Source organism: Dromaius novaehollandiae, chromosome 6 (assembly GCF_036370855.1).
Source record: "Dromaius novaehollandiae isolate bDroNov1 chromosome 6, bDroNov1.hap1, whole genome shotgun sequence".
NCBI classification, from domain to species: domain Eukaryota; kingdom Metazoa; phylum Chordata; class Aves; order Casuariiformes; family Dromaiidae; genus Dromaius; species Dromaius novaehollandiae.
In genome coordinates this window covers 9037193-9060884 of record NC_088103.1, presented here as the reverse complement: position 1 = coordinate 9060884, position 23692 = coordinate 9037193, and the positions used below count along the sequence as shown (strand labels likewise).

Below are 23692 nucleotides of genomic sequence, written 5' to 3'. Positions count from 1 at the left end.
AAGTAAATGTTGCAGTTTCTAATCCTGCCTTTGCAGTCTAACGTAGTTATATCCGCCATCGTAGAGTAGTCAATGCCAGAAAACAAATAATCATTCTATTCGAGGCTAATATCCCTCATAAGAGGAATAAAAGAAGAAATGGCAGAGGAAAACTAATTTAACATTTTTAATTCATTGTGAAGGAGCTGAATACAAAAAAAGAATCAGATTATAACTCCTATTACCTGGTTTGGAAGAATAAATCCTTTCCCTAGCCTGAAAGTAGGGATTTTTGTTTCCGTTAAGCGTGGTACTTTATTGCGAACAAACCTTGAAATCTTGTTAGCTGACAAATAGTAAAATTAATGATAGCGCTCTTACGAGGTCGCCTTACTAAGAAACAAATAGGAAGGGAAAACAGCCTATTTTGAATCAATAACAAAATCAATGTAAATAGTTGGCTTCAGCAACTTGTATAACTTCTAGGTCTGAAAACTTGCAAGAAGATTTTGAGGCACTGTAGATTTACTGACAGAGGCACAAAGTTAATATTTTCATCTTTCCCCTATTCTTTCTTATATGTAGCTGTTAGGTTAAATTAAGTTCCAGGTCTTTGCATGCCCTTACTTAATTTTTTTTAGCCCTGTAGTCAGGCAAGCAAAATAGGAAAGGTTTGTGACCTGACTGAGGCCATCAGGATGTGTCTGATTGAGTTTAGATGGTGGGAATACCTTCCCCTGTTTATCTGGATATTTTACGTATGTATTTGGGTTTTCTCTTTTTATGCCTCTCTCTTCAAGCAGCAGCAGTTTATGGACAAAATCATTCATAGGACAGAAGCTGGGAGGGAGCTGTCGATGCTTCTTTTATTACATTAAGCAGCTCGAATAAGACAACATGTTAAAGCAAGTTGATCTCTCAAAAAATCAGAGGACTCTGATGATGTCTTTTGGGTCTGAGACCACCTTGGGTGACTGACTTTTAGGAAACTGCTGATAAGTGCTGTTTTCCTCTGTAGACTGTAGTTGGCTTCTAAGGATGTTTTTGCGAGGAAAATAAAATTATAAAAAAGAAAGACTTTCAGTGTTTTATTGATCGCAGTATAAAAATACCGAGTAAAAAAGAAAATTTTGGTGACTCGGGGAGCTTTGTGAAGCTACTTGTTCTTGGTAGGCAGCAGACACCTGGATTTGGGAGTGCGGTGTATGAGATGCCATTTCTCCCCTAACTGTGGGTTAGACTGATCTCCGCTAGAGATGTTTTTTCCAATCAATTTAAGAGTATTTTAACAGAAAACTCTCTCTTAAGACTGGATACCTAAGCCTGATGGGTCAATGTGGAACAGCACGAAAATGTTGCTCTCTCTTCTCACCTTACTGCTGTGTTTCCTGAATATAGTGTTTTCACAGGCTTATGAGACTCTGTAGGCCAAAGAAATGAAGACTTTTAACAAGGTTTCTTTTCTAATTGTTAGCCCTTGAGACCAGGTGGGGGAATTAGGCCTAGCTGGTCTAGTCTGTAATTTTCAGTAGAACTAAATGAAAATGTGAACGTTATGCCTATTTCTACACTGGAGAAATTACTGTCCCAAGATAAGGCAATTCATACATCCCGCCCACCTACTGCTTGAAAGAGCAAAGTCCGTGTCAGTGAGCTGGTACATTTTTGGTTATAGCTTGCTTGCATGATCTACCTATTGTGTGCTGGCAGGGCGAGGTCTAGGATCACCTAGGTTACGTGAAATTGCCGCCTCCGATTCATTTGCCGAGGAGACTTCTATAGTTAGCTTCTATTAAAATTAATGTGCCTGTAAATAGCCACTGAAATTAGTTTGGTTAAACTTTTCAGCTGTTGCTTTTCATTTTACAAAATCACCATGTATATTTTGAAATGTGAACGGTAGAATGCTGTAATCTGAAATACTAAGCACTCTTTGATAGTCACCTTGTGGATTTTTTCTTTGCAGTCAAATTAAAGATATTTGGCTTTGGGCTGGGGAGAATGTGCTTTGCTTACTGTGTACTTTAACACTGACAACTGAATTATTTCTTTCCCTCAGGCTGCTAAGGTTAGGACTTAGTGTCCATAGCTTTTTGTGAATCAGAACTTTCTCATTTGTTGCTTGAGCATTGCAAGCCAAGACTGGCTTCCCCAGAAAGTAAAGTGCGACGGTTTTTCTATGTCAGTTCTGCTTTCTGTGCTGATAAAACTCTGTTTAGAGAAGATAGCCTAAGGTGCTAGCCCAAGGACATTACAAAAATTTAACTTTATGTTTTTCTTACTGCTTTTTTTTTGGCTAACGGTTCTCCTGCTTTAATTCAAAACTTAGTTTTTTTGTATGGAGCATGTACTATGATGTTACTAGTCACAACTCCTTTACAAGCTTATTTCCTTGATGAATGCTCTTTGTTTTAAAACACTGGGATAAAGGCTATTTCAGTTAATAGCCCTGTTACTGTATTTATTTGCATAGAGTAAGGTAGAATTTTGTGGCCCTATAGGCAGTTCAGTGAGAGATTGTCCGCTGAGTGTTTGGAACCAATTCCTAGCATTAGTGGGTAGAGTAATTATTGTTAGATTGCATGTTCTGGGGGCCACTAACATAAGATCCTTGTCTGCTGTCTTCAATAACTACAGCTGCTGATGGACTATAGTTTGTTTGAATTCTGGGCTGTTTCTTGATAGCTGGTGTGCTGGGTCATGCTGGTTTGGCTGTTCATTTATCTTCATTGTCTTTTGTATAAAAATGGATCCAAAATAGCTGTTGATATCTGGCAAACTATGCTAGTGTCTTCTTTTTTTCTTGTTTTTATCAAATTTTAGGCATATTTAGTAGTAAAGCCTGGTTTTCTTTGGAAGAAACTGTGTTGTCTTAGAGTGCTGGAGCTGTCCCAAAGGCTTTTATGTTGGAAAGATAGTTTCATACATCTCCTGTGCAGAGTGATATCAGTTTCTGAGGAGTCTATAAGGTGCTGTGTGGATAAACGCATATAAAGCGGTCTCTTTCTTTCCTAGAGCTCTTAAGCCATGAAGATGCAACCACGCTGAATGATGTCAAGACGTTGGTTCAGCAGTTGTATACCGCCTTGTGCATTGAGGAGCACCAGCTGAACAAGGAGAAGGAGCTAATAGGGAGACTAGAGGAACTGAAGGAGCAGCTAGCACCATTAGAAAAAGTGAGAAGTGAAGTCTCTCATTGTATTTTACTTATCCTCCAAACACCAGATTAATTTATTTCACAGTTTTAATTAGATCCCTGACATGCTTCAAATAGTTTTAAGATCAGTGAAGCAGAAGATGGCACTGAATCTATACCAAGCCACGTCTGTTTCTGCAGAAGTATTTTATTTCCTTGCTTTATATAATTGAAAATGCACTTGGTAATAAATGGAAAGGCTGGTGCTAATGCAGCAAAACATCCTTGCAAACACAGAGAAATAAGCACCTTTGCTAAATATCCAGAATATGCTCAGAGTAAAATAAAGATGATGGGGAGATACTGATGGAAAAGAAATCTAGAGATGTCTTTTTAACCTGGAGTCAGATCATGTATGTCAAACGACTTAAGATTTTGTGTAGATACAGAGCATTACTTTTATGTTATCTTTTAATGACCGTATCAATATAATACTTTTCTGAGACTACAAGGCACATGTTTTTTTTTTTTTTCTTTTTTTTTTTCAGGTAAGGATGGAGCTTAACAGGAAAGCAGAGAAGAGGACAACCTTGGTTTTATGGGGAGGGCTGGCCTACATGGCCACTCAGTTCGGGATTCTGGCCCGCCTCACCTGGTGGGAGTATTCTTGGGACATTATGGAACCAGTCACCTATTTCATCACCTATGGTAGTGCCATGGCAATGTATGCTTATTTCGTAATGACTCGCCAGGTAGGACATGTTGTGCTGACGTTGACACTTCAATAGAAGACTTGATTTGTGCTCCACTCCCTAGAAAAATACAAAAACTGTACCTATTAGATGTCAGTTAGCCCCTTCCCTACGCTGTCAGAGCCTGGATGCCCCTTGATTTAATTTTTGCTGTGCAGGGTGGCGGGATATTCTTGTGGAGTTGCGTGGTGGTGGTCATTACAGATTTCCCGATTGTCCTATCCATGGATGCTTGTATATGGTCTGTGGTTGACTGACAGATAATGTTTTCTACCCCCACCAACAGACATTTGCTTGCACTGCACTTAAGCTGCACTCTGCCCCATAGTCTCCAAGTGTTGTGACTTACCAGCTCAAATAAACCGAGGGCACAAGAGGTACCTTCTGAGTTTCAGGGAAGCACACATCTCTGACATACGAGATGCCCTTCTAAAGAGACGAGAAAGGCTCAGAAAGCATGTAGGAAATGCTTCTCTTTGGGTGTGTCATAGATTTAGCCTCTTATGCAGATATAACAGATCTATTTGGATGCTTGCCTTCTGGTATGATCCCAGATCTATTGACTCTCTGGCTAAGTCTTTGAAAACTAGTCCTGCTCCAGTGTTGGGAAATCTATGGACAAAATAGAGATGTGCTTCTCTGAGTCCTCACAGTAGTGACAGATTCTTGGCAGGATTTTCTAGTACGTGATTTGTCTTACCACCCCTTCATAATCCCACCCAAATGATGAGGGCGGGAGGACTCAGAAGGTCTCAGCCCACCGGAATAGAAGGCTGTGGGTGTTCCAGCATGGTTTCCCAAGGGCCCTGTCAGCTGCCTGATTTCAAGGACTGAGGACACATGTGCCCCTGTCAGGGCTGTCGCATTAGTTTCTGCCAAGTCCATTTGGGACTTCTGCCGTGTTTGAACTCAGGATTGATGTTTTAATTAAGTTGTCCATTTCAACTAGTACCTTTTCTGACAGACTTAAAACCTCAGTATTCCAGGGATGGCTCGCCTCTGAATGCAGCTTTTCTCCACCTTACAGTCTCGTCACCGCATGCACGCCAGGCAAAGAGATCATGTAATGTTCCAGTGCAAGGGAGAGTTTACTTCAGCAGACAGACCCCTGCTTTGTAGAGGCTCCGTGGAGCTCATTTGAACAGCATGTTCTGTGCCCCGTTGACTCTGAGCTCTGCTGCTCTGAGTTACCTTCATGCTCTAAAAAGCTGTGACTTGTTGCAGTAGAGTATCCCTGGCAAAAGCTGTGGTATGGGATTTTTATTCTCGCCTGCATAGCTTGATTGAGAGTTGAACTCATAAGCAACTGTTGTTGCTTTAATTAGCCATTATGTATTTATGATGCTAAGAAAAGGAGATGGCTATTTTGCCGTATTACAGAGGCTCATTCTGGTATGTTTTAAAGCAGCAAGTAATACTGAGAGGTAAAAGAATAGTTAGCTTGGTGTTTCAGACTGTAGTTTTTTTTGTTTAAATACCAAGTGCCAGTGGGTCAGAACCCTGAAATGCTTTAGTTTTTTTGTTTTTTCTGCACGGAAAGACACACACATTCTGGACAGGAGAAATGCTACTGTAACTCACCATTAAAGTATAAGAATGCACCAGAGGAGGAGCCTGGCTGAGCTTAGACAATACTGTCTAGTCTCCTGTCTTAATTAAGAGAAATCAGTCATCCTCCCAAAATCTTATCTGATACATACTGGGCAAAAGATATCCTGTGTTGGGATGCTTTATTCCTGTGTTCTCTCCTTTTTTATTTCTAGGAGTATGCTTATCCAGATGCCAGAGACAGACAGTACTTATTATTTTTCCATAAAGGAGCCAAAAAGACACGATTTGATCTAGAGAAATACAATCAACTCAAGGATGCAATTGCTCAGGTAATGAGAATTTTTCCAGAACTAAAAAGACAAAGAACTTTACTTGCATGCTGGTTTTGTAGCTGCTATTAATAGATGCACCTCAAACAAGAATGGATGTCTTAAGTTTTCAGCCTATTTTCTTGTCACAGCCCCAGTGCTATCACTGAACTGGCTTTGATCTGCCCAGGAATGGAATTGCTGGATACATAAATCAAACTCAGACAGGTGCCTGTATCTGTCCATAAGGGTTTTTTAGAAGCTGCTGGCAAATCTTGAGTCGCTTCAAGCACTTGGGCCTCAGGGGGGCCTAGTTCAAGATTTCCTTTCTTCTTGGCTCCTACACACCAGATGGGTTTAGTGAGGAATGAAGGCTTGCATCCATTCGGTTCATGTCCCCTGACATAACACTTGAGTATGCTGGATTGCAGACCTGAAAAACAGTGTTCAAAAATGAAGCTGTCTTGTTAAAGAAGATGGGAGTAGATTTTTCAAACTCCATGTGAAGGCCTTTTTTGGCAGTCTGTCTGCACTGTGGAATCGGATGAACGCAGAGCCTTTCTGCTGAAGGAGGGAGGCGGGAGCAGGAAGAGCAGAGCTACCACATTCTCTTTTCTCTATTCCATATCATTCTCTGCTTATTCCCAGGCTCTGGAAATGATAGTGTAAGATATTCAGGGCAAATTGTCCTCTCCTTGCCTTGGAGAAAAAAGAGCTGCATGAGGAGTAGAGAGAGATCAAGGCTATGCTCTGAATGAAAGAACCCCAGTTTTCTCATGCTGTGTTGAATACTGATCCCCTTGGGGCTTTTTTTGGTTTGGTTTTGGTTTGGCAGGGGAGAGAGGCATCGAGCTTTTCTTCTAGTGTCAACCATTCCCATTAATCTGGAGTGTGTACTTCTAAAGAATGGCAAAGATAAGGATCCAGTGAGTTTATGGGGATCGTGTCTTCCCTACTATTTTTCTTTCCTTTTGTTCCGTTCACAAAGCACAGCTCTTCCACGTGGTAGATCTTCACATCTCAATTTCAGCCTCTAGATTTTTGGCTCTGCTACAGTCACTTACAGCATTTTTTTGTCTGAGTGGTTGAAGGTAGACAAATTGCGCGAGGTACGGAGTCAAGATCTTTGAGGAAGTGCTGGAAGTGTTTTTTCTGGAATCTCAGCCTGTGACTTTGTTTTACTCTTTGTACACTTCCCTTCTGGATTGGAGAAACAAGGAAATATAAAAAAGCTTTCCATTCTGTAAAGGGGTATGGGATTGGAGATGGTGTATTGAGAGCCTGTTCTTTATAGTGTATCTTTTACTTTTAGGCAGAATTGGACCTTAAGAGGCTTCGAGATCCACTGCAGGTTCACCTGCCCATCCGGCAAATTGATGAAAAGGACTGATCAGCCAAGAAGCTCTGAACCCCGGCAAAAAACCTGTTCATAGCTCTTGCCTTTTTAATTAAAGCATTGCAGGTGGAAGCTGGGAGGTGGTGTGGGGGTGGAGGGTTTTTACCTTTAATCAAGACAAAGGACTGTAAGGGAGGGAAATACCTGAAATCTGAAGATGGGACATTGTGGAATGCTAGTTCTGAAAAGGGCTTGGCAAATAGTCACATTTAAAACTGTCTGAATGACAATTGTGTACAAATACAGGATTGGGGGGTTTCATGAAAAGAATGTAATGCTGGGGTAGGGGTGTCCTCCTTCCAGCTTTGCAGGGTCTGCCTCTTGATAAGACACCAGCAGCCTGCTTAGCTTTTTAAATTTTCCTTTACCTGATTCAGATCTCTCTCTCTCTCTCTCAAAAAAAGAAAAGGGAAAAAAAAAGAACGCAGAATCCAAGCCACCTGGAGCCATGGCTGGTGATCAGAACTTGCGCTCCATCACCATTAACATGCACACTTCTGATCAGACCTGGTCTCTTTTATAAAGTTACTACAAGACTGCTTTCTACTGGAAAACCGTGAGCTTCCCCTCCCCAGCCCACCCCATGTGCTCCACTGACTTCCTCCTTTGCTTATTTGTAGCACAGAATTGATTGTAGCCAAGTGAGAGAAGGAACAAGTTTTGTTCTGGACATTTGATAATTGATATTTTGGATTATTCCTTAACTATATAAACTTTGAGTCCCAGTGCTCTTGAGCTCCTTCTAGAAATCAATGGCAGCATTGCATGAGAGTTTTTATATTCAGTCTTAAAGGAGGGAGATTCCCCCTTCCCACCCCAAATCTGATAGCCACCTGGACTATGAAATTATGAAGGCTTAAAGGATTATGAAACTGGCTCAGAATCATGACCTCTGCTTAACTGAACAGTTTTGGAACATGGAATAATTATACTTGATATTTGACTGCTTGTGTAACAGGATAAAAAGTCTCACACATCAAAACATTTTCCTTGTTCAGAGGCTTTTTGAAAGCCCAGGCCTCCTACAGTGCAAGACAGAACGATTTCAGTTCACTAGCACTTTCCCCTACTTAAGTAGCTTCAAGTAAACTTTGCGCCCACAAGTCAGGATTTCTTAGGAGTGGCTAATAACATCTCTTGTTCTTAGCTAAAAGAAATAGAGGAAGGGAAGTCAACTCATTGCCCTCTCTTCTAGCCAAGACTGGCTGATTTCTAAGCAGATAAAACATCTCTTCATTTGAAGTGGGTCAGCCTCTTTTTTTAGCATCCTGCTGATAAATGCTGTGGAGACAGGATGAAGGTAGGAGAAGGGCACTAAGCTTTATATACAGAAAAGCTGGCTGCTTTTTTGATGTTTCACTACTACTACTTCTCACTGTGTCATGGCAAGAGGCTTCCATTTTTTGGAGAACCATGTTTGGAAAAAAAACAGAAAAAAGAACAAATCAGTATTAACCAGACGCCAGGTGCCTTGCAGATGTGGAAACACAGCTGGGATTGCTGCCTCTTCTCACTCAATGGCATGTTGGACTGAATGGGTGCATGTTTCTAGTTTTTCCCTCTCCCCCTTTTCCTCTGTCTTTCAATTTAATTACATTGTGTGATTATTTTTTATCTGTTTTATCCTGTTTGTGTGATGAGTTTTAAAGGGAAAAAAATGAACACAATCCTGTAGCTGAATCCTTGGTGTGTGTTTGGGATGAGGGAGGGAGCATGGAGAAAAGTCCTTCTTTAAAAAAAAACACAAAAAACAAAAAACTGAACATGTGTAAAATCCTGTATCATTTATGAAATATGTATAAAAGAGCAATGTACTTCTGGAACAATAAATAACTATTCAATTTTTGAATCTGTGCTCTTGAATAACATTATTCCCCCAGCTGAGAAGAGATTATTGTATGTGTGGCAGCTGTCTCCTGAGTTTCCTTCGTTTCTCTTTGTTTAGGTTATTTCTTCCTGACCTTACATCACTGAGGCCGTGGTGGTGCAGATAATAGCTTTCCTGAAGAAGCTTGGATGGAGATCTTGCTGCCATGCCTAGCTGCGTAACACAGGGATCTCAGGAGCAGTCGAGGTGGTGAGGTAGATGTAGAGTTGTTTGGTCTACCAAAGGTCTACCCTTGTTGACCAGCATAGTAGCTCCCTGTGGAAGCTAACAAAATCTGAAGCCATGTGGCATGGTGCAGGATAAGAATATGTATTTGGGCATGTAATACCCAGCAACCTCAAACATACCAAATGGTGTCAGAGTATTTCAGTTAAAAGGCTCTATATTGTATTCAAGTGCTGTTTCAGAGGAAAATTGAAGTTTTAAGATTTTGTCCCTTTCTCTCAGGGCCCTTGAATGGCTATGATCTTGTTTGTAATGATGATATCTTTCATTCTGCAAGATTGGCAATCAGCAGAGGGTATACTTTGTCCTAAGTTTATAGGGTGCTAGAATGAGATGTGAGATGCTGGAAGATTTTTATCATGATATGCATTGACTGTGGAATCCATTATTGGCCAGTTTTCAATCATTGGCCAGGCCTCTTTTGGGATTTTAAAACAGAGAGGAGGGACTGGAATACGTTAGTCATTGTGACTTACCTTTAATCACTGTTGAAATTTAGTTCAATAATAAAAAGCCTTTTCCCTCCCAGCAGCCACTAGCCTGCTGCCACGTATAGGTGAGCTGCTCCCCTCTCTAGACAAACTGCTTGGAACAGTGGCGTAGAAACTAGTCCAAATTGGCATCCAGAAGAACTCAAGACTTTGATATCTGCCACTGAAATATTTTGAAAGCAAGGAAATGCTGTGATAAAATTGTGCTTGTACATGCCTTAATGTTGTTTTAGAGATGTGTGGTGAAAGGAGGAGTAAAGTAAGTCTACAACTGTGCCTTGAAATGTGGGTTCCCTGGGCGGTCTTGTCTGTCTGTACCCCTGGAAGCTTAATGTCTCACTCCTCCCTGCACCTCCTAGTGCATGTGTTGTCTCTGCTGGTGCTGGGTGGCACACCACGGACCTCAGGAGCGCAAATCTTGGTGCTTCTGCTCTCCTCGAATGCTAACGTTCATGGGGACGATGTTCATTCTTCTCCTTTACGTTGTTGTATAGCAATTCTGACCATCTGGTTTGCAGTAGATATTTCATGTCTATAAGCCAGGCAGATAGCAGGGTCCTGTCCCACTGGCAGCCCTTTAAGAGCAGGCAGCACTGCCTGAATCTGACTGCAACGCTGTGTTCCTACAACCCTGTGAAGGATAGGCAGCATTGTGTGTTGCGGTGTTCAGGTACTCCGTTTCTTTTCCTACCAATTTCAGTTTTCATTTGCTTAACCTCTCATCCCTCCCTTTATGTCAAGGAGCTTTCAAATAAATACATGTAGAATTTATAATTGTCTGGAGAAATTTATTAGTTTGCTTTTTTCCATGCCTGCAAGGTCCTAGCTTGCAAGCCTTTCCAAGAGGGAGGTGTCATGGCTTTTTGCTCTTGAAAACCGAAGAAGAAACCTTCTCTCACTTTCCCTATAACTTTTCCTGTGTGACAGGCAGTGGTGGTGATTACCTTGTACGAGTTCTTGCACTTTTTCCACGTTGGTTCTAAGAGGGTTTGCATGATACTCAAACTGGTGTTGACTGTCAGACCTTTGCAGTGTATCAACTAAGTGAAGCTGGCTACTCTGGAATGTGCTTCTGAGCAAGTGGAACGGTTTATTTGATCTACTCTTTGCGGTTTTATGTGGAGTTGTAAATCTAAAGGGCTGTTTGCAGTGCCGTTTGCCACATTGTGTGCCGCTATTTTCTCTTTTCACCTGAGGAAGAAGCTTTTTCGTATCTTAAATGTGTTTCTGTCTACCCCTAGAGATTGCAATTATTCCCCTTAAATAGTCAGTTTTATTTCTGTACTGACATTAAAGGGGTGAGAATTAGAATACAGGAATGAAAATTAAACTTGCTGTATACCTTAGTTCTATCAGAGAAGCTGGTGCTAGGGTGTAGCATCATGGCTCTGTGAACTTGTAAGAGATGGGTTCTACTCCTGTTTCAGCCACTGTCTAGTTTAGCAATAGTGGCTGTTCTGTCTCTTTGCCTGGATTCCTCTGTCTGCAAATTGAGGATCATGGAAAAAATACTGGATTCTGCAGGACCTTTGGAGAAACACTCAAAACACCAAGTTCGGCATCACAGGGCTCTTGTAAGTGAAAGAAGATAATAACAGCTCTTCACTGGGAGTTGTATTCTGTTTGATATTAATATAATCTTGGTTTTTAGCTTTCTGTCTTGTTGAACATGCTCATACTTCACCCAAACACACATTCACTCCCTGATCTCAACAGCCCTTCCCATTGGCACTGTGTCCTGGGACAAGTTGTTTACAGAAACAAGAGCTATCTAGAAGTCCTTGACATTCTTGCAATCCATCTCAGCAGCCTGTCAAGGCTTATCGTAAACTTACATCCTCAAATCAGTTGCAGACAGGGATCCTGTCGCATGTGTCGGGTTCTCATCGCTCTCAGCAGCAGGAAGTGCTGATTAGCTCTTCCGCCTGCCCCTTCTAGACAAGCTACACTAGTTACGCTTCTGCAGCAAGGGCTTTTCTTGACATGTCTCGCTTTCATCAAACGTTGGTGTGTCTTGAGAGGTGGCTCTGACGAAGGGAAAAGGCCAGCTTCAGCAAATACTGAAGGGTCCTAAATACCAAAGCAAACAGCATGGCGCTTTCCAGCCTAGCTAACTCTTGGAAGACTTCAGTTTCCTTGGGTGAGGTTAAGCTCCCTACACCTCTGGAAGAGGTAAGAGGCTTGATTGCCACCTACAAAATTATAAACGTGGAACTGTCTAACTGCTTCATCTTCAGGTAGCCTAGCTGGTTCTGTCCTTAAATGGGCCCAACCCAGAGGCTGGGCATAGACAAGAGCTAGCTCCTTATTTTCCAGCCCCCTTTCTTGAATTTAGAATAGACATACCTGGGCTTAGACAGGGGTAGGTTTGGAAGGTCATCTCCCTTGAGTACCAAAATAAAATCCCAGGTCTCTACTTATTTTAATATCATCTTCTCCCCCTTGCATTTTTTAGCCTGCACTGACAGCTCCTTTTAGGAAATACTGAAGTGATCCTGATTCTTCTCTCTGCTTGGGAGCTCAGGCTGGCTCATCTCTGAGTGTGCCTCAGTCCAACATGTCAAGCCGTGAGGAGTGGAAGTGGAGGTTAGGAAGAGTAGATTTGCCAGATCTCTCTAGGGAGTGCAGGTCCTAAAACATCTAGAGCACTCAATTGGACTAGAGTCCTCTTCCCCCTCTGGAGACTCTGTAGGTGGAAGATCAATTTTTCCCATCTCCTGTTGGGAAAAAGTGCTCCAGTCCCTGGAGACAGAGACTTGTGCTCATCTAGATTGCACTCTAATACAGACTGCTATTATTTGTGTGAGAACCAGAACTAGGTATGTCACCTGAGGTATTGTGCAAAGCAAAGAGAAAGTGCTGATAGAGCTGCCTGTGGTGTTTCTTCCAGGAGTCTTGCATGGTCCTTGTCTTTCCTGTGGATCCCAAGGATGCTTAGAGGTGGCACACTGAATCTTCTGTAGCTTTAGACTTTTTCCTTGAACTAGATACTTGTGAATTTGGAAGTGTCAGCTTTGGGAATGCTGGGGCCTCTCCTTTTTTAGTCCTCTTTGGAGAACCTGGAAGGAACCGTTTTGAGACCTTTGAGGCTTTGGAGCCGTGTGAAAGGGGATTAGGATGCAGTTTATTTCTGTATGTTTAATTGGCAGTTGTCAGTCATCGGTCACTTGGACTTAACTGTTGAAACATTAGTAATGTCAGATCTAATGCACCACCTACAAAAATAAAAACAGCTGGTAATGAAACAGTTCAGGGAAAGAAATATGCGCACCTCTAACACAAATAGGAAATTCAATTTAGACTTGTCAGTTTTATTTAGCCAGCATCATAAGTATGAATCAACCTCTGAATGAAAATACCAAAATACAACTTCCTGTGGCTTACTGTATTATTCTCTGTTCAATTTTAGTTTCTCTTCTGGGAATTCACATAATCACCTTTGAGTGTTATCTGCCCTGCTAGCTTTGCATATAATGAATTTGTTCTCCTTTCCTGTTGTTGAAAAAATTGTTCTGGTGCTGCACAGCTGTCAACACATATAACCACAGAGATTTCTTTTGTTGGTAGGAGCAATGACAGTCACTTATAAAGCTTCTTTCATCACTCACTGGAGTCATTCACCATGGAAAAAAACCCTCCATGGCTGGGGTGAAGCAGAGCAGCTTAGTGCACATTACTGCCAAGGGAACACCCGGACAGGGATACCACTGAGGACTTTCTATAATGTAGAGTATAGGTGCTATCTCCACACAAAGCAGTCAAATACCCAACTTCACATCTCGTGCAAATGCAAGTTAAAAAGAATGGAGCCAAATTGTTTTTTTCCCCCATGGGACTTTGAAGCAAGGACGTCAGGCTGCAAGTTCTTCCTTGCATCAGCCTGCTGCAGAAGTGTGAGGTGCAAGAGGAATGGGGAAATGCCCACACTTGCTTGACTGTGGAATTGGTGGAAGCTAACTCTACTCTTTGCTGATGGATAGCTCTCTGCCTGCAGACAATTTCCTGGGGGAGGATTGTACAACTATTGTTCAAATAGCAGGGGTGACCTGTGTGTGTGTTTGTGTATGAATGTGTTTGTATGTATGTATATATATGCATACATATGTATTAAAAATACAGCTATTAATCTATCCTCTGCAACTGAAGAGGAGCTACAGCTAATGGGATGAGAGCAAAGGTCTCTTTCTCTTCATTTGTGTTGTCCTTGGTATCTCTCGCTGCCCGTCATGGTGCTTGGCTTGCTTTAGTAGAGAAAGGATTTAAGTAAGCTTGTTTTTTCTTTTTTTTTCTCTGAAGATGGAGAATGCAAGACCACTGCAGGAGAATTTCTTTGTTAGACTTCTTTAATAATCTGGCTACAGTGGTCAGGGTAAGTGACCAGGAGTGGAAAGGATCTTTGTCTAACATGGGAACAGTTTGTTTCCCTGTGGGACACCAGTCTTTCACTTTGACTGATGTTTCCATTGTAGCGCTGCTCGAGGCACTCGTCTGCAATCTCTGCGCAGAAGGCTCACTTCTCCTTTGGCCACCATTTCCTGTAGTTAAGGCTCTTTAGCTGGCGTTTTCTGACTGGGGGAAGCCGTGAAGTCATATGACTTGTGGAAGGAGCAGAGATAACAAGCACCAATCTGTTCTCTATCCCTTCGGGATGTCCGGGTGTCCCCTGGTTTGAATTCTTCTCCGGATAAGATAGTGGAGGTGTCACCATGGGGCAGTCGGGCAAGAAAACAATAGCGGGTTGAGTCCAAAAACAAAATCGATCAGTAAGTACATCTCTGTTGTCAGTAAGGGGCAGAGCTGCTCTGAGGAGGTCAAGGCTGGACCTGTACCCCACGTTTCTTCAGCTTCTTCCTCTGATAAACCTCCAGGAGAGCTATCACAGTTGCTGTTCAGAAAGCTTGGGGTCAGAAGCTCCACTGAGAGGAAGACTGCAAGAGCCACAGTGTGTACAAGGGTTTTCAAGACTGTTACTCGAGTGGCAGCTGTTCCTTGGCTGAGTGGGATGTTCCAGTACTTCTTTTTCTCTGTCTGCTTCGTTGTCCAGTTGCAGCCAGTGTCTTCAATGGGTGAGTAAAGAGGCATTGCCTTCAAGCTTATTTCTGTTCACTGCCTTTAAGGTACGTGCTGAGCCTTGATATTCTTAGGTGAAAAGCTGGCATGCAAAATAAATATCCTTTTTACTGAAGATGGTGCAAAATTCTTTGCATTTGGAAGGGTATTTCTGTTGCAGAACCCATATTATGAGAATCCCTATTGCCAGGGTCTTTAAAGCACTGGGGAATTTCCCTCTCCCCCAGCAGTAGAGACTCCATGCCATTTTTTCACCCACTTGCCTGGCAAATGTTACCTGAATTTAGGTCCATAATGCAGTGCTGCTTATTTCATTGCTTATGCTTGTCAGAGCAGAGACCTCCGGTTATACAATACGTACAGGATTAACCTTTCTGCAGAATGTCGGACTAGGAATGCTTATTACAGTCTGATCTGTTATCCAGTGTATGTGTTAAAATGTCAGCCAGAGAATTAACGATATCATCAAGATTACAAATTGAACAGCTCTACATGATAGCTAATGCTCTTGTCGTGCCGAATTATGCAGGACAAGCATAAAGTGTTGGGGAGGAAAAAAATTGAGACAAGAAGAATGGAAAACGAAGAGGTGTGGAGACTGTTGCACGTCTTGTGCAAAACTCCCATGCTTTCATTGTTTGGGTAGAGAGACAACTGATTGATTGTTTGGTCCTATTTTCTTGCAGGTTTTTCTTTTAAAAAAAATACATACATATTTTTCTGTAAACTGTGTTACCAAGAATGCTTGGCATCTGCAGGGAGTTTGGCTTGGGGCAGCCCTGGCAGCCTGAGGATGGCCGCCAAGGTCTGCAGTGTTTGAGAAAGCACTGCCTGCTTTTTCTGCTTGTCTGCCTCCCCTTTGCTCCTGCCTGAAATTCTCCAGAGGAGGGGGGTGTGTGCTACCCCATTACTCTGAAACGTCTTATTTTAGCTCTTTCTGAGCCACTACATCTTCATCTCAGTAAATTTTGCCTTTAAATTATCTCCTGTCTGTTTAGGAGACAATGAAATCTCTCTGGATGAGTGTTTGCAGATTCTGTCTACAGAAGGATACTTCACAGAAGTTAATTACGTTGCATGAAAGCTAGTGGGAGTGTATGTATTTTTGGTGCTGCCAGGCTGGGAAGCTGACAGGGCATTCCTCGCTTTGCCTTGTTTGGCATTTAACGCAGAAAGCTTTTAATCTTAGTGACTCACTCTAAAACCAAACCAAATCATGTTGTGGAAACCAAGTGAGTTAAGCTGAGGGAAGCCCAGAGGAAGCTGTCTCCTCAAATCACTCATCTCTTCCTGTCTGAGAGGTCAAGTAACCTTTTGGATGATGGGATTTAACAGTGCTGCTGCTGTCTGTGGGTAAGGGGAGGCAAGAAAAGGCAGCTAAAGTAGCACACGAAGAATTGAGAGCCTCGTCAGACGGCGCTGCTACAGGTCCCTCTGCTGTTCAGTAGAACCAACGACTGCTTCTGGTGGGTGTAAATCTGCTTCTCAGCACATCTCATGAATTATGGCGCTAGAGATTTCCTGCATAACCCAGACCTGCTCGCTCTCTGCCAGCTTGCAGCTCTGCAGCGCTCTCATGGCTCCTGCAGCTGTGTTTTATGCTGGACTCAAGGCCAAACAAAACGTAGCTATGGCCAAGGATGGGGTAAGGATGTTTGTCAAGAGAGACGGTATGTTTGTGAGAAGGTACCAGATAGTGTGTCAGTGAAGCAGGTATTTGCAGAAGGAGCTAAATAAGGCTGCCTTGAAATCCATTCCCAAAAGCATTTAGTTCCCACTTCAAAGTCGGTGAGGCAAATCAAAATACTGAACCGAGATTTGTCTGCATCCGGAGTGTTTTATTGGAGACAATACAATGTTTCTTTTTTCCCCAGATTGCATCACCTTGTTGTTTAAACAGAGCAAACAGAGAGTTATTTTAGAACTTCTAGTAGTTCTGCAGAAATGTAGTACGGAAAGTACGGTGTACTGTACACTGTACAACTCCACCCTGTTGAGATACATTTAATGAGAATGATTGGTTTTATTAGCCTAATTCTAGCAAATGGTAATCAATTTTCCTTACTCAAGGCAATATTAGCATTCATTTTGCTTAATAGGGAATAGCTAGTCATGGGTAAGTGGTGCTTAATCAGGTGTTAAATGTACATGAAAATGTAACCTCTTGACTTTTAGTGAGGAAGATGCCAAATCGGGGTTAATTATGGGAAGGCCGAAAATGTAATGAAAGCTTTCATTCTTCATTTTTTCTCCCTATGGTGTTCTTCTATTTTAACTGTTTGCAAAAGGTTCGGAAAGGCTTCTGAAAAGGGACGCACTCCTTGAGCGCTGCAAGAACAGACTTGAAGATACTGCATGGTCCATTTGCTTATATCTTGCCTACACATTCATTCACAAACATCTGCTCTCATATGGAGATGAGGAGGGTCTGCGGACTCGCAGGGAAAACGACTGCGTAAACAGTTGAGCATTTTGCCCCCCCAGAAGGTCTTGATTCCGAGCTTCATGCTCTCTAGATTTTAAAATAATAAACAAACACAAAGTATGAAACTCAGAGACATGGGAAACTGTTTCACATGCAGGGAGGCTAAGAACATCATCATACAAAGCACAGTAGATGTTGTGATTCATAGAGGGGGTTAGCATTCGACAGAGAGGAAAGTTGGGGATGGAGTCCCTGAGGAAGACTGATATATATCTAAGTGGATTGTTAAGTACAGGGGTTGCCATTTCCTTCTCTGGTCCTACTGCAGCATCTTGCAGAGGGCACAGATCAGGGCGATAGCCCTTTAACCTCACTTGGCACAGATGTACATGGGTATAGGAGTGACAGTGGAGAACCATGTCCCAGGTAAATGGGGTGGAGTGTCTTTCTCATACATCACCTCTCTAAGCATCCACTTTTGGCTGGAGTCAGGCTGCTGCGTATAGATGGACTTCATTCTGACCAGGGATAGCAGTTCTTATGCTTAGCTGTTTGGAATTGTGTCCTGAAATGAACAGGAGCTAATAATGATGCTTACAGTGGCTTATGATTATATAAGGCCGTAATGACCATAACTGAAACAATATTTTCCTTTTGTGCAACTTGAATGAAGCATTCCTGTTGCACATCTTGCAGTTTGCATTTTAACTGGTGCTTTGCAAGGCAATCTCTGGATATACCAACTGTAAGAGCTGAAATCAGCTCTGGATGGATTTTTAGAGAGGCTGCAGAACTGTCTGGAGCCTGGTTCTCTTCTCCAAGGCATGTGGGAGAGTTATCAGTGACTTCAGGACAGGCTTGCAGATGCTCACTTAGCACCTGACCAAAGGGTGGATGTCGCAGGCTTGATCTAGTGCTCCCACTATGTATTTCAGGGCAAAATCACCGCCTGGAACTCAGGTTTCCTTGTATGTATTCTCCTGTCACACTCTACAGCAGCTAAAGAGCAAGTCAGACTTATGTAATGTTGTAAGAGCTCTGTTAGTTTGCTTTTTCTTCCAAGACATTTGAGCCAAGCTGTCAGAATTTTCCATGAAGCAATTAGTTAGCTGCTATCGCTCTTTCTTCCCAGGGTTCTCTATCTATCACAAGGATTCTCTTAAGTCAGGAATGGAAAAAGAAATTATTTTGTGTTTCTTGCATTTCTTACTATTATCAGTCAGCAACTTGGTTTGATAATTACCAGATGTTCTCTCTTGTCCCATACTGCATGTCTCAGCTCTGGACCCCTGCTCTGCCTACATCAGCCTGAACGAGCCCTGGAGGAACACAGATCACCAAATAAATGGTTCCCACGGCCAGCCCACCTGTGACAATCAAATCGATGGGGAGTGGTACCGCTTCACTGGCATGGCTGGTGATGCCATGCCTACCTTTTGTATCCCTGAGAACCACTGTGGCACCCATGCTCCCATTTGGTTGAACGGCAGCCATCCGCGGGAGTCGGACGGCGTCGTCCCACGCCAAGCCTGTGCCAGCTTCAACGGCAACTGCTGCCTTTGGAATACCACCATCGATGTCAAGGCATGTCCAGGCGGGTACTACGTCTATCACTTAACCAAGCCCAGCGTTTGTTTCCACGCGTACTGTGGGCGTAAGTAGCTCCTGATATCTCTTTTCCGAAACCCTTTCTCCTTTGTGATGCAGGAGGGGTAGCGAGTGCCTGTGTTCCTGAGACAGTGACCAGCTTCTTGCCTTCTCACCCAGGAGTGTGTCAGATGAGGCAGTGCAGGTGGTGGCCTGTCTATGTGAGACTGATTAGACAGTTTCACTTAAGTGAATTCTAGTCTTTGTTCAGCTACCGTAAATCTTCTGTAGCTGACCTGGCCATAATGATTTAACACTTGCTGAGGGCCTTCTGGTTTGTCTTGATGTGCTGCCAAGCCAAAATTTGCATCTGCACCTTGCAGTAATTAAGCCAGATTGTTTTTGATCAGCTTCAGCACTTTAGCTTTCCTAATGTGAGCAGGTCTGTGACTGATGGACTGGACGCAGGACATAAAGCTGACGGTACAAGTACCGTACTTTCAGTGCATGCTCAGTGGCTTGTGTTGACAACGCTCTTGTCATGCCCTAGATTTCTATGACATCTGCGATGTGGTGGATTGCCAGGACTCCTGCCTGGACACCGGTGACTGCACGTGTTCCCCGGGGACGACGCTAGGACCTGATGGACAGACCTGTCTTGGTAAGGACCAAAATAAGTCAGGTCAATTACTGATGCTTTCCCTCCCATTTGTTTTGTTACTCCCATCTCAGTCTCTTATCTTAAAAAGCAAAATAAAAAAAGGAGAAGAGTGCCTGAGATGAGTTTTCCCCCTTGCTGCCTAGAACAGGTCTTTGGTTCTGTAAATGATCCCCAATCTCTCACTGCAGGGTGAGATGCAACATTTCACAGCTGAACACATTCTGTTGGCCCTGGAGCTGTGCAATTATGGAGACTAAATTTGCTTGCTGCGTGGTCCAGCAGCAGGCTGGATGAAGAGCCCGTGCTGAGGGCTGCAGCTTTGCTGTCAGTGGCTGAGTTTCTATGCAAGACCTCTGTGCAGTCTCACTATATCCAGACGCTGCCTTGCAATCTGTCATTACAGACTTCCTCTCGTCCGCTCTTTGACTCTTTCCTCCAAGGATGGTCTCTTTGGCTGGTGTGGGGCTACACACCAGGCTTTAATATACTTACTGCCCTTGTGGGATATTGTCCAGGGCTTGGGATTTGAGAAGACCTAAAGGAGTGCAGGTCCCAGCACAGCCTGAGTGGCTTTAGGCAGTGTGACAAGTGGAATTCAGGGGGCCAGTACCTGATGGCCGTGCTGGCAGGGACCAGCACGACAGGCAAGCAGAGCAGGAAGAAAGTAGGTGGAAGGCTGGAAAGGAGGCCCGAGGGCTGTGAGAACAAAGCAGGGAAGGTGGACTTCAGGGATCTGTGAGCTGCTGTGAATCCCTGAGGAGAGGATAGCTGTGGCTGTGTGTGTGGTATTGGGAGGAGGGCAGCTGGGCTGGGAGGTCTTAAGAGGAGATGGTCTGTGGGGCAGTGCAAGGGGCTGGGGAGGGGTGGCTGTCTGGAGGCTGCAGAGCCACACCGATGGATGAGCGGAGGCAATGCTGGGAGTGAAAGGAGTGCCGGCGGTCTGGGGAAGCGGGCTTTCGTCTTTGTCTTTGGGGTTTGATTTGATGGAGAAGTCGAGAGCAGAGTCGGTCGAGGAGGCTGTGTGGCAGATCAGTCATTTCCATACAGACTCTAGCTGGCAAAGCAGGCGTGGATGGTTTCCTTCTTCACACTCCTCATGTCTGTGGGCAGTGGGGCAAGGGTTATAGTCATTACTCTCTGTGGAGAGAGCACCCCAGCCCTGCTGCAGATTTACATTTGCTCACACCATTTCTACAGAAGGGTTTTGCCAAAGCTGCTCCACATCTCTGCAGCTGACTGACTTAGCTCTCCCAGCTAATTAAAAGCATCTATCATCCATTTCTCTGTAAGACTTCCAGGCACAGAAGTGCCCTTGACGAGCACCGACGCTCAATAAGCGCATGGCGGGCTTGCAGGGCGGGATTTCCTGCAGCAGCGAAGCACACGGGAATCCTGAGCCTCTCCAAGGCTGGGGCGGCCTTCATTCCCCCATGGCAAGGCTGGGTAGGATTTCCCCACTGCTACTTCTCTCTGTGGTAACCAGATGGTCCGACACCTCAGCAGTAGTAATCACACTGGCTTACCTATCTGCAGCCTCGTCATACGGCTCGCTCGTCTTTCTAATGAGTCTCTGTTGTGCTGAGTAATGGCACAAACACATTTACTTTGAAAGCAATCCTGCTGGCCTTCCAAAAAGCCCCCCCCCACCCTCTGCCTATTCTTCCTTTTCCAGCCCACTGGATGCTGAAGATGCTGCAGTAATGCTGAGCAGCAATGTCTGTGAACTTTCCCTGTACTAGGCTGACTTCTCTTTGGTACGTTATGTGCTTTGAATCCCAGAGTGGAACTGCTGATCCCAATTTGAATGTTCCTTTGCAAACTCACTTAGGGGTTAGAGTTAGATCTTAGACTTCCTGTCACAGGTCAGCCAGCTCCGTGCATTGCCTTTAAACTCTTGGAGGCCTGGATTCTTGCTAGACTGAGTCATGGTTAGAATCAGTTCATTCCCAACCTAGTCTCAAGAAAACCAGCCTGTGACCCAGCAGTGCTAGTAGTCCCTGCTGCGGAAGAGGAGGGACTGAAGTCGCTTGGGACAGAACCTGCTGGGTGTTGCAGAGCTTGGAGGACCCACAAGGTGAATTGCTGGGTACAGCCTTTGACCAAGCTAAGCCCCCTAGGACCTTCTAACAGCATCTCTCTGCCTTTGCCTGTAGCCCTTTCCCTCTTCACCCTTTGCTTTCAAGCAGTTTTAGTTTTATTTTTGGAAGGGGAAGTGTGGAGCCTGTCAGATTTGTGAAAAGTGAAGCGTGCCTGTCTCTCTCCTGGACACGCTTTGTGCCTCCCAAGGCAGGCTACCAGCCATTTCTTTGGCTAAGAACACCCAATTCATGTTACTTGTGAAAAGCGAACACACCACCAGCTGCAAGCTACCGGTGCTGTGTACATGTGGGACCATTTTTACCTGAAAGGGCTCGTCTCTGACCATGTATCTTAAAATGGTATTTTTCTTTTTCCTTGCTTTTAAGCTTCTGTCAGCTAGTAGCTTCAAAGCTGTTTTGGTGAAACCCCATGTGAACCTTGACTGATAACCTCAACATGCTGTCCTGCCTAAGAAAAATCATCCGTTTTGTGGTTGAGCAATAGCAATGACTTTCCCTTCTTCTCTACTGCTTGATTCACATTTTGCCCACAGACAGAGATTAAATCAGGTTGAAGAATGAGAATCTCAGAAAACAAAGTACCTTTCAAACAAAAAAAAAAAGCATAGAGGAACTTCAAGCTTTAAAATAGAGAAAATTAGGAAGAATGTTCAGAGTTTTACCAAAAGATTCAAAAGCATCTTCTGTTCTTTTCTTTCTCTCTCAATAAATACCGTCAGCATCCTAGAGGGCTCTAATCTAGAATTCAATGCAGCCAGCAGAAACGTGAGACAGGTTCTGCTCATGGGTAAATTGCTTTGGGTTATAAGGACTCACTTTAGGCCTGTTTCAAGATTATTCTAGGCCTTGGTTCAGAGTCCCTTCCAGCCAGCACAGGATGCCAGCTCAGGCATTGCTCTTTCTTCTGAGTGGGAAAGGTAGGTGCTGCGGCTCTGTGGAGGACTGCAGAGGAGCAGAGCAGGTCAGGAGGGCTCTTGTGGTGCAGGGAGAAGCTGAGTCACGGGAGGGAGAAACTCAGAACTGAGCTTTTCATCTCACCTTTGGTACAGAGTGTCTGAGCAGCTAACGGTTGTGGTGGTCTGTGTAATACCAGTGCCCCAGGGCAGGTCTCACCACAGTGAGTTCACAATTTCTGTTCTTCAGGAACACCTGAGCTGTCCAGGCCAGGGAGCAGTTGCAACCAGGGCAAGAAGCCAAAATGATGAAATTTCTCATGACATGACTTTCCTGGGAAAGTTTCATGGGATTCTTTAAAATGTTTTGGTTTGAATTCAGCTTTGTTTATATGTTTATAGCTGTTTTTCGTTATGTCTTTTTGAAATAAGGGTTGAATCATTTAAAACTGCTGTAGAATAATTGGTCATGTGTAGCAGTAGCAGGTGTAATATATAAATAGATAAGGTTTATTTTTGACCAATGCTGGTACTCACCTACTTTTATCACGCAGTGAAATCATGTTAACTCTTTTAATGTCTTTGTGAGTGGAGTGGGGAGGAGTTTAAGATGAGAAGGTAGCTTGAAACGTGAACTCCCTCAGCACGTGGAACCAGTTTGGAAGTTTCCCAGTGGGACCGTGTCCATCTCCTCTGTGAAATGGCTGCTGTCTGCATGCTGTTTTTTCTCTCAGGTTTGCTAAGGTAGGCGCAGCATGGCAGGGCGGTCTGCTACAGTCAGTAAAGAGTGGCCTTCAGCATTTAGTGGGATTACTAATCTCTCTTACCCTGATCCAGGTCATGAGGCCAGGAAAGCTAGTCTATGGCCTGGCCAGCGCTCCCATATAGCAGCCCCTTTTTCCCAGCCACGTGTTTACCAGGAGCGCATTAATAACGGTGTGTTTTTTGCAGATGAGAACGAATGTGAGCAGAGGAATGGAGGCTGCAGCGAATTATGCGTTAACCTGAAGAACTCCTACCGCTGTGAGTGTGGGATTGGGCGCACACTGGGAAGCGATGGGAAAACCTGCGAAGGTGAGTTAGAAGGAGAAGGAGCAAAGAGGTCAGATACCACAGTCTGCTGGAAATGATGTAAATCACTCCCCTTCCCTTGCATTACTGGTTCTCTCTTGGCTCCTGGCAGCTGAGGTGAAAAGTCACTCACCACTTTTGTGCTTGCCAATAATGTTAT

The 23692-nt window shown here is 43.8% G+C and overlaps 2 protein-coding genes across 9 annotated transcripts in view; both read left to right on the top strand.

Annotated features, from left to right (window-relative positions):
• Positions 1–8971, top strand: part of MCU (mitochondrial calcium uniporter) — a 96932-nt gene extending 87961 nt beyond the window's left edge. For 2 of the 3 annotated variants that reach the window (XM_064513604.1, XM_064513605.1), the window contains exons 5-8: positions 2995–3155; positions 3664–3867; positions 5631–5747; positions 7039–8971. In XM_064513604.1, the coding sequence (XP_064369674.1) occupies positions 2995–3155; positions 3664–3867; positions 5631–5747; positions 7039–7116 (560 nt within the window). In that variant the 3' untranslated portion in view covers positions 7117–8971. The remainder of the gene's footprint in view (positions 1–2994; positions 3156–3663; positions 3868–5630; positions 5748–7038) is intronic. The other variant, XM_064513606.1, reaches the window with a different exon arrangement.
• A 100-nt stretch (positions 8972–9071) lies between these two features.
• OIT3 (oncoprotein induced transcript 3) overlaps positions 9072–23692 on the top strand; it is a 31523-nt gene continuing 16902 nt past the window's right edge. Inside the window, exons 1-6 of one of the 6 annotated variants that reach the window (XM_064513592.1) lie at positions 9072–9204; positions 14023–14095; positions 14595–14792; positions 18501–18875; positions 19359–19469; positions 23413–23535. In XM_064513592.1, coding sequence (XP_064369662.1) covers positions 14729–14792; positions 18501–18875; positions 19359–19469; positions 23413–23535 — 673 coding nt within the window. In that variant the 5' untranslated portion in view covers positions 9072–9204; positions 14023–14095; positions 14595–14728. The other 5 variants (XM_064513591.1, XM_064513590.1, XM_026106023.2 and 2 more) reach the window with 5 other exon arrangements.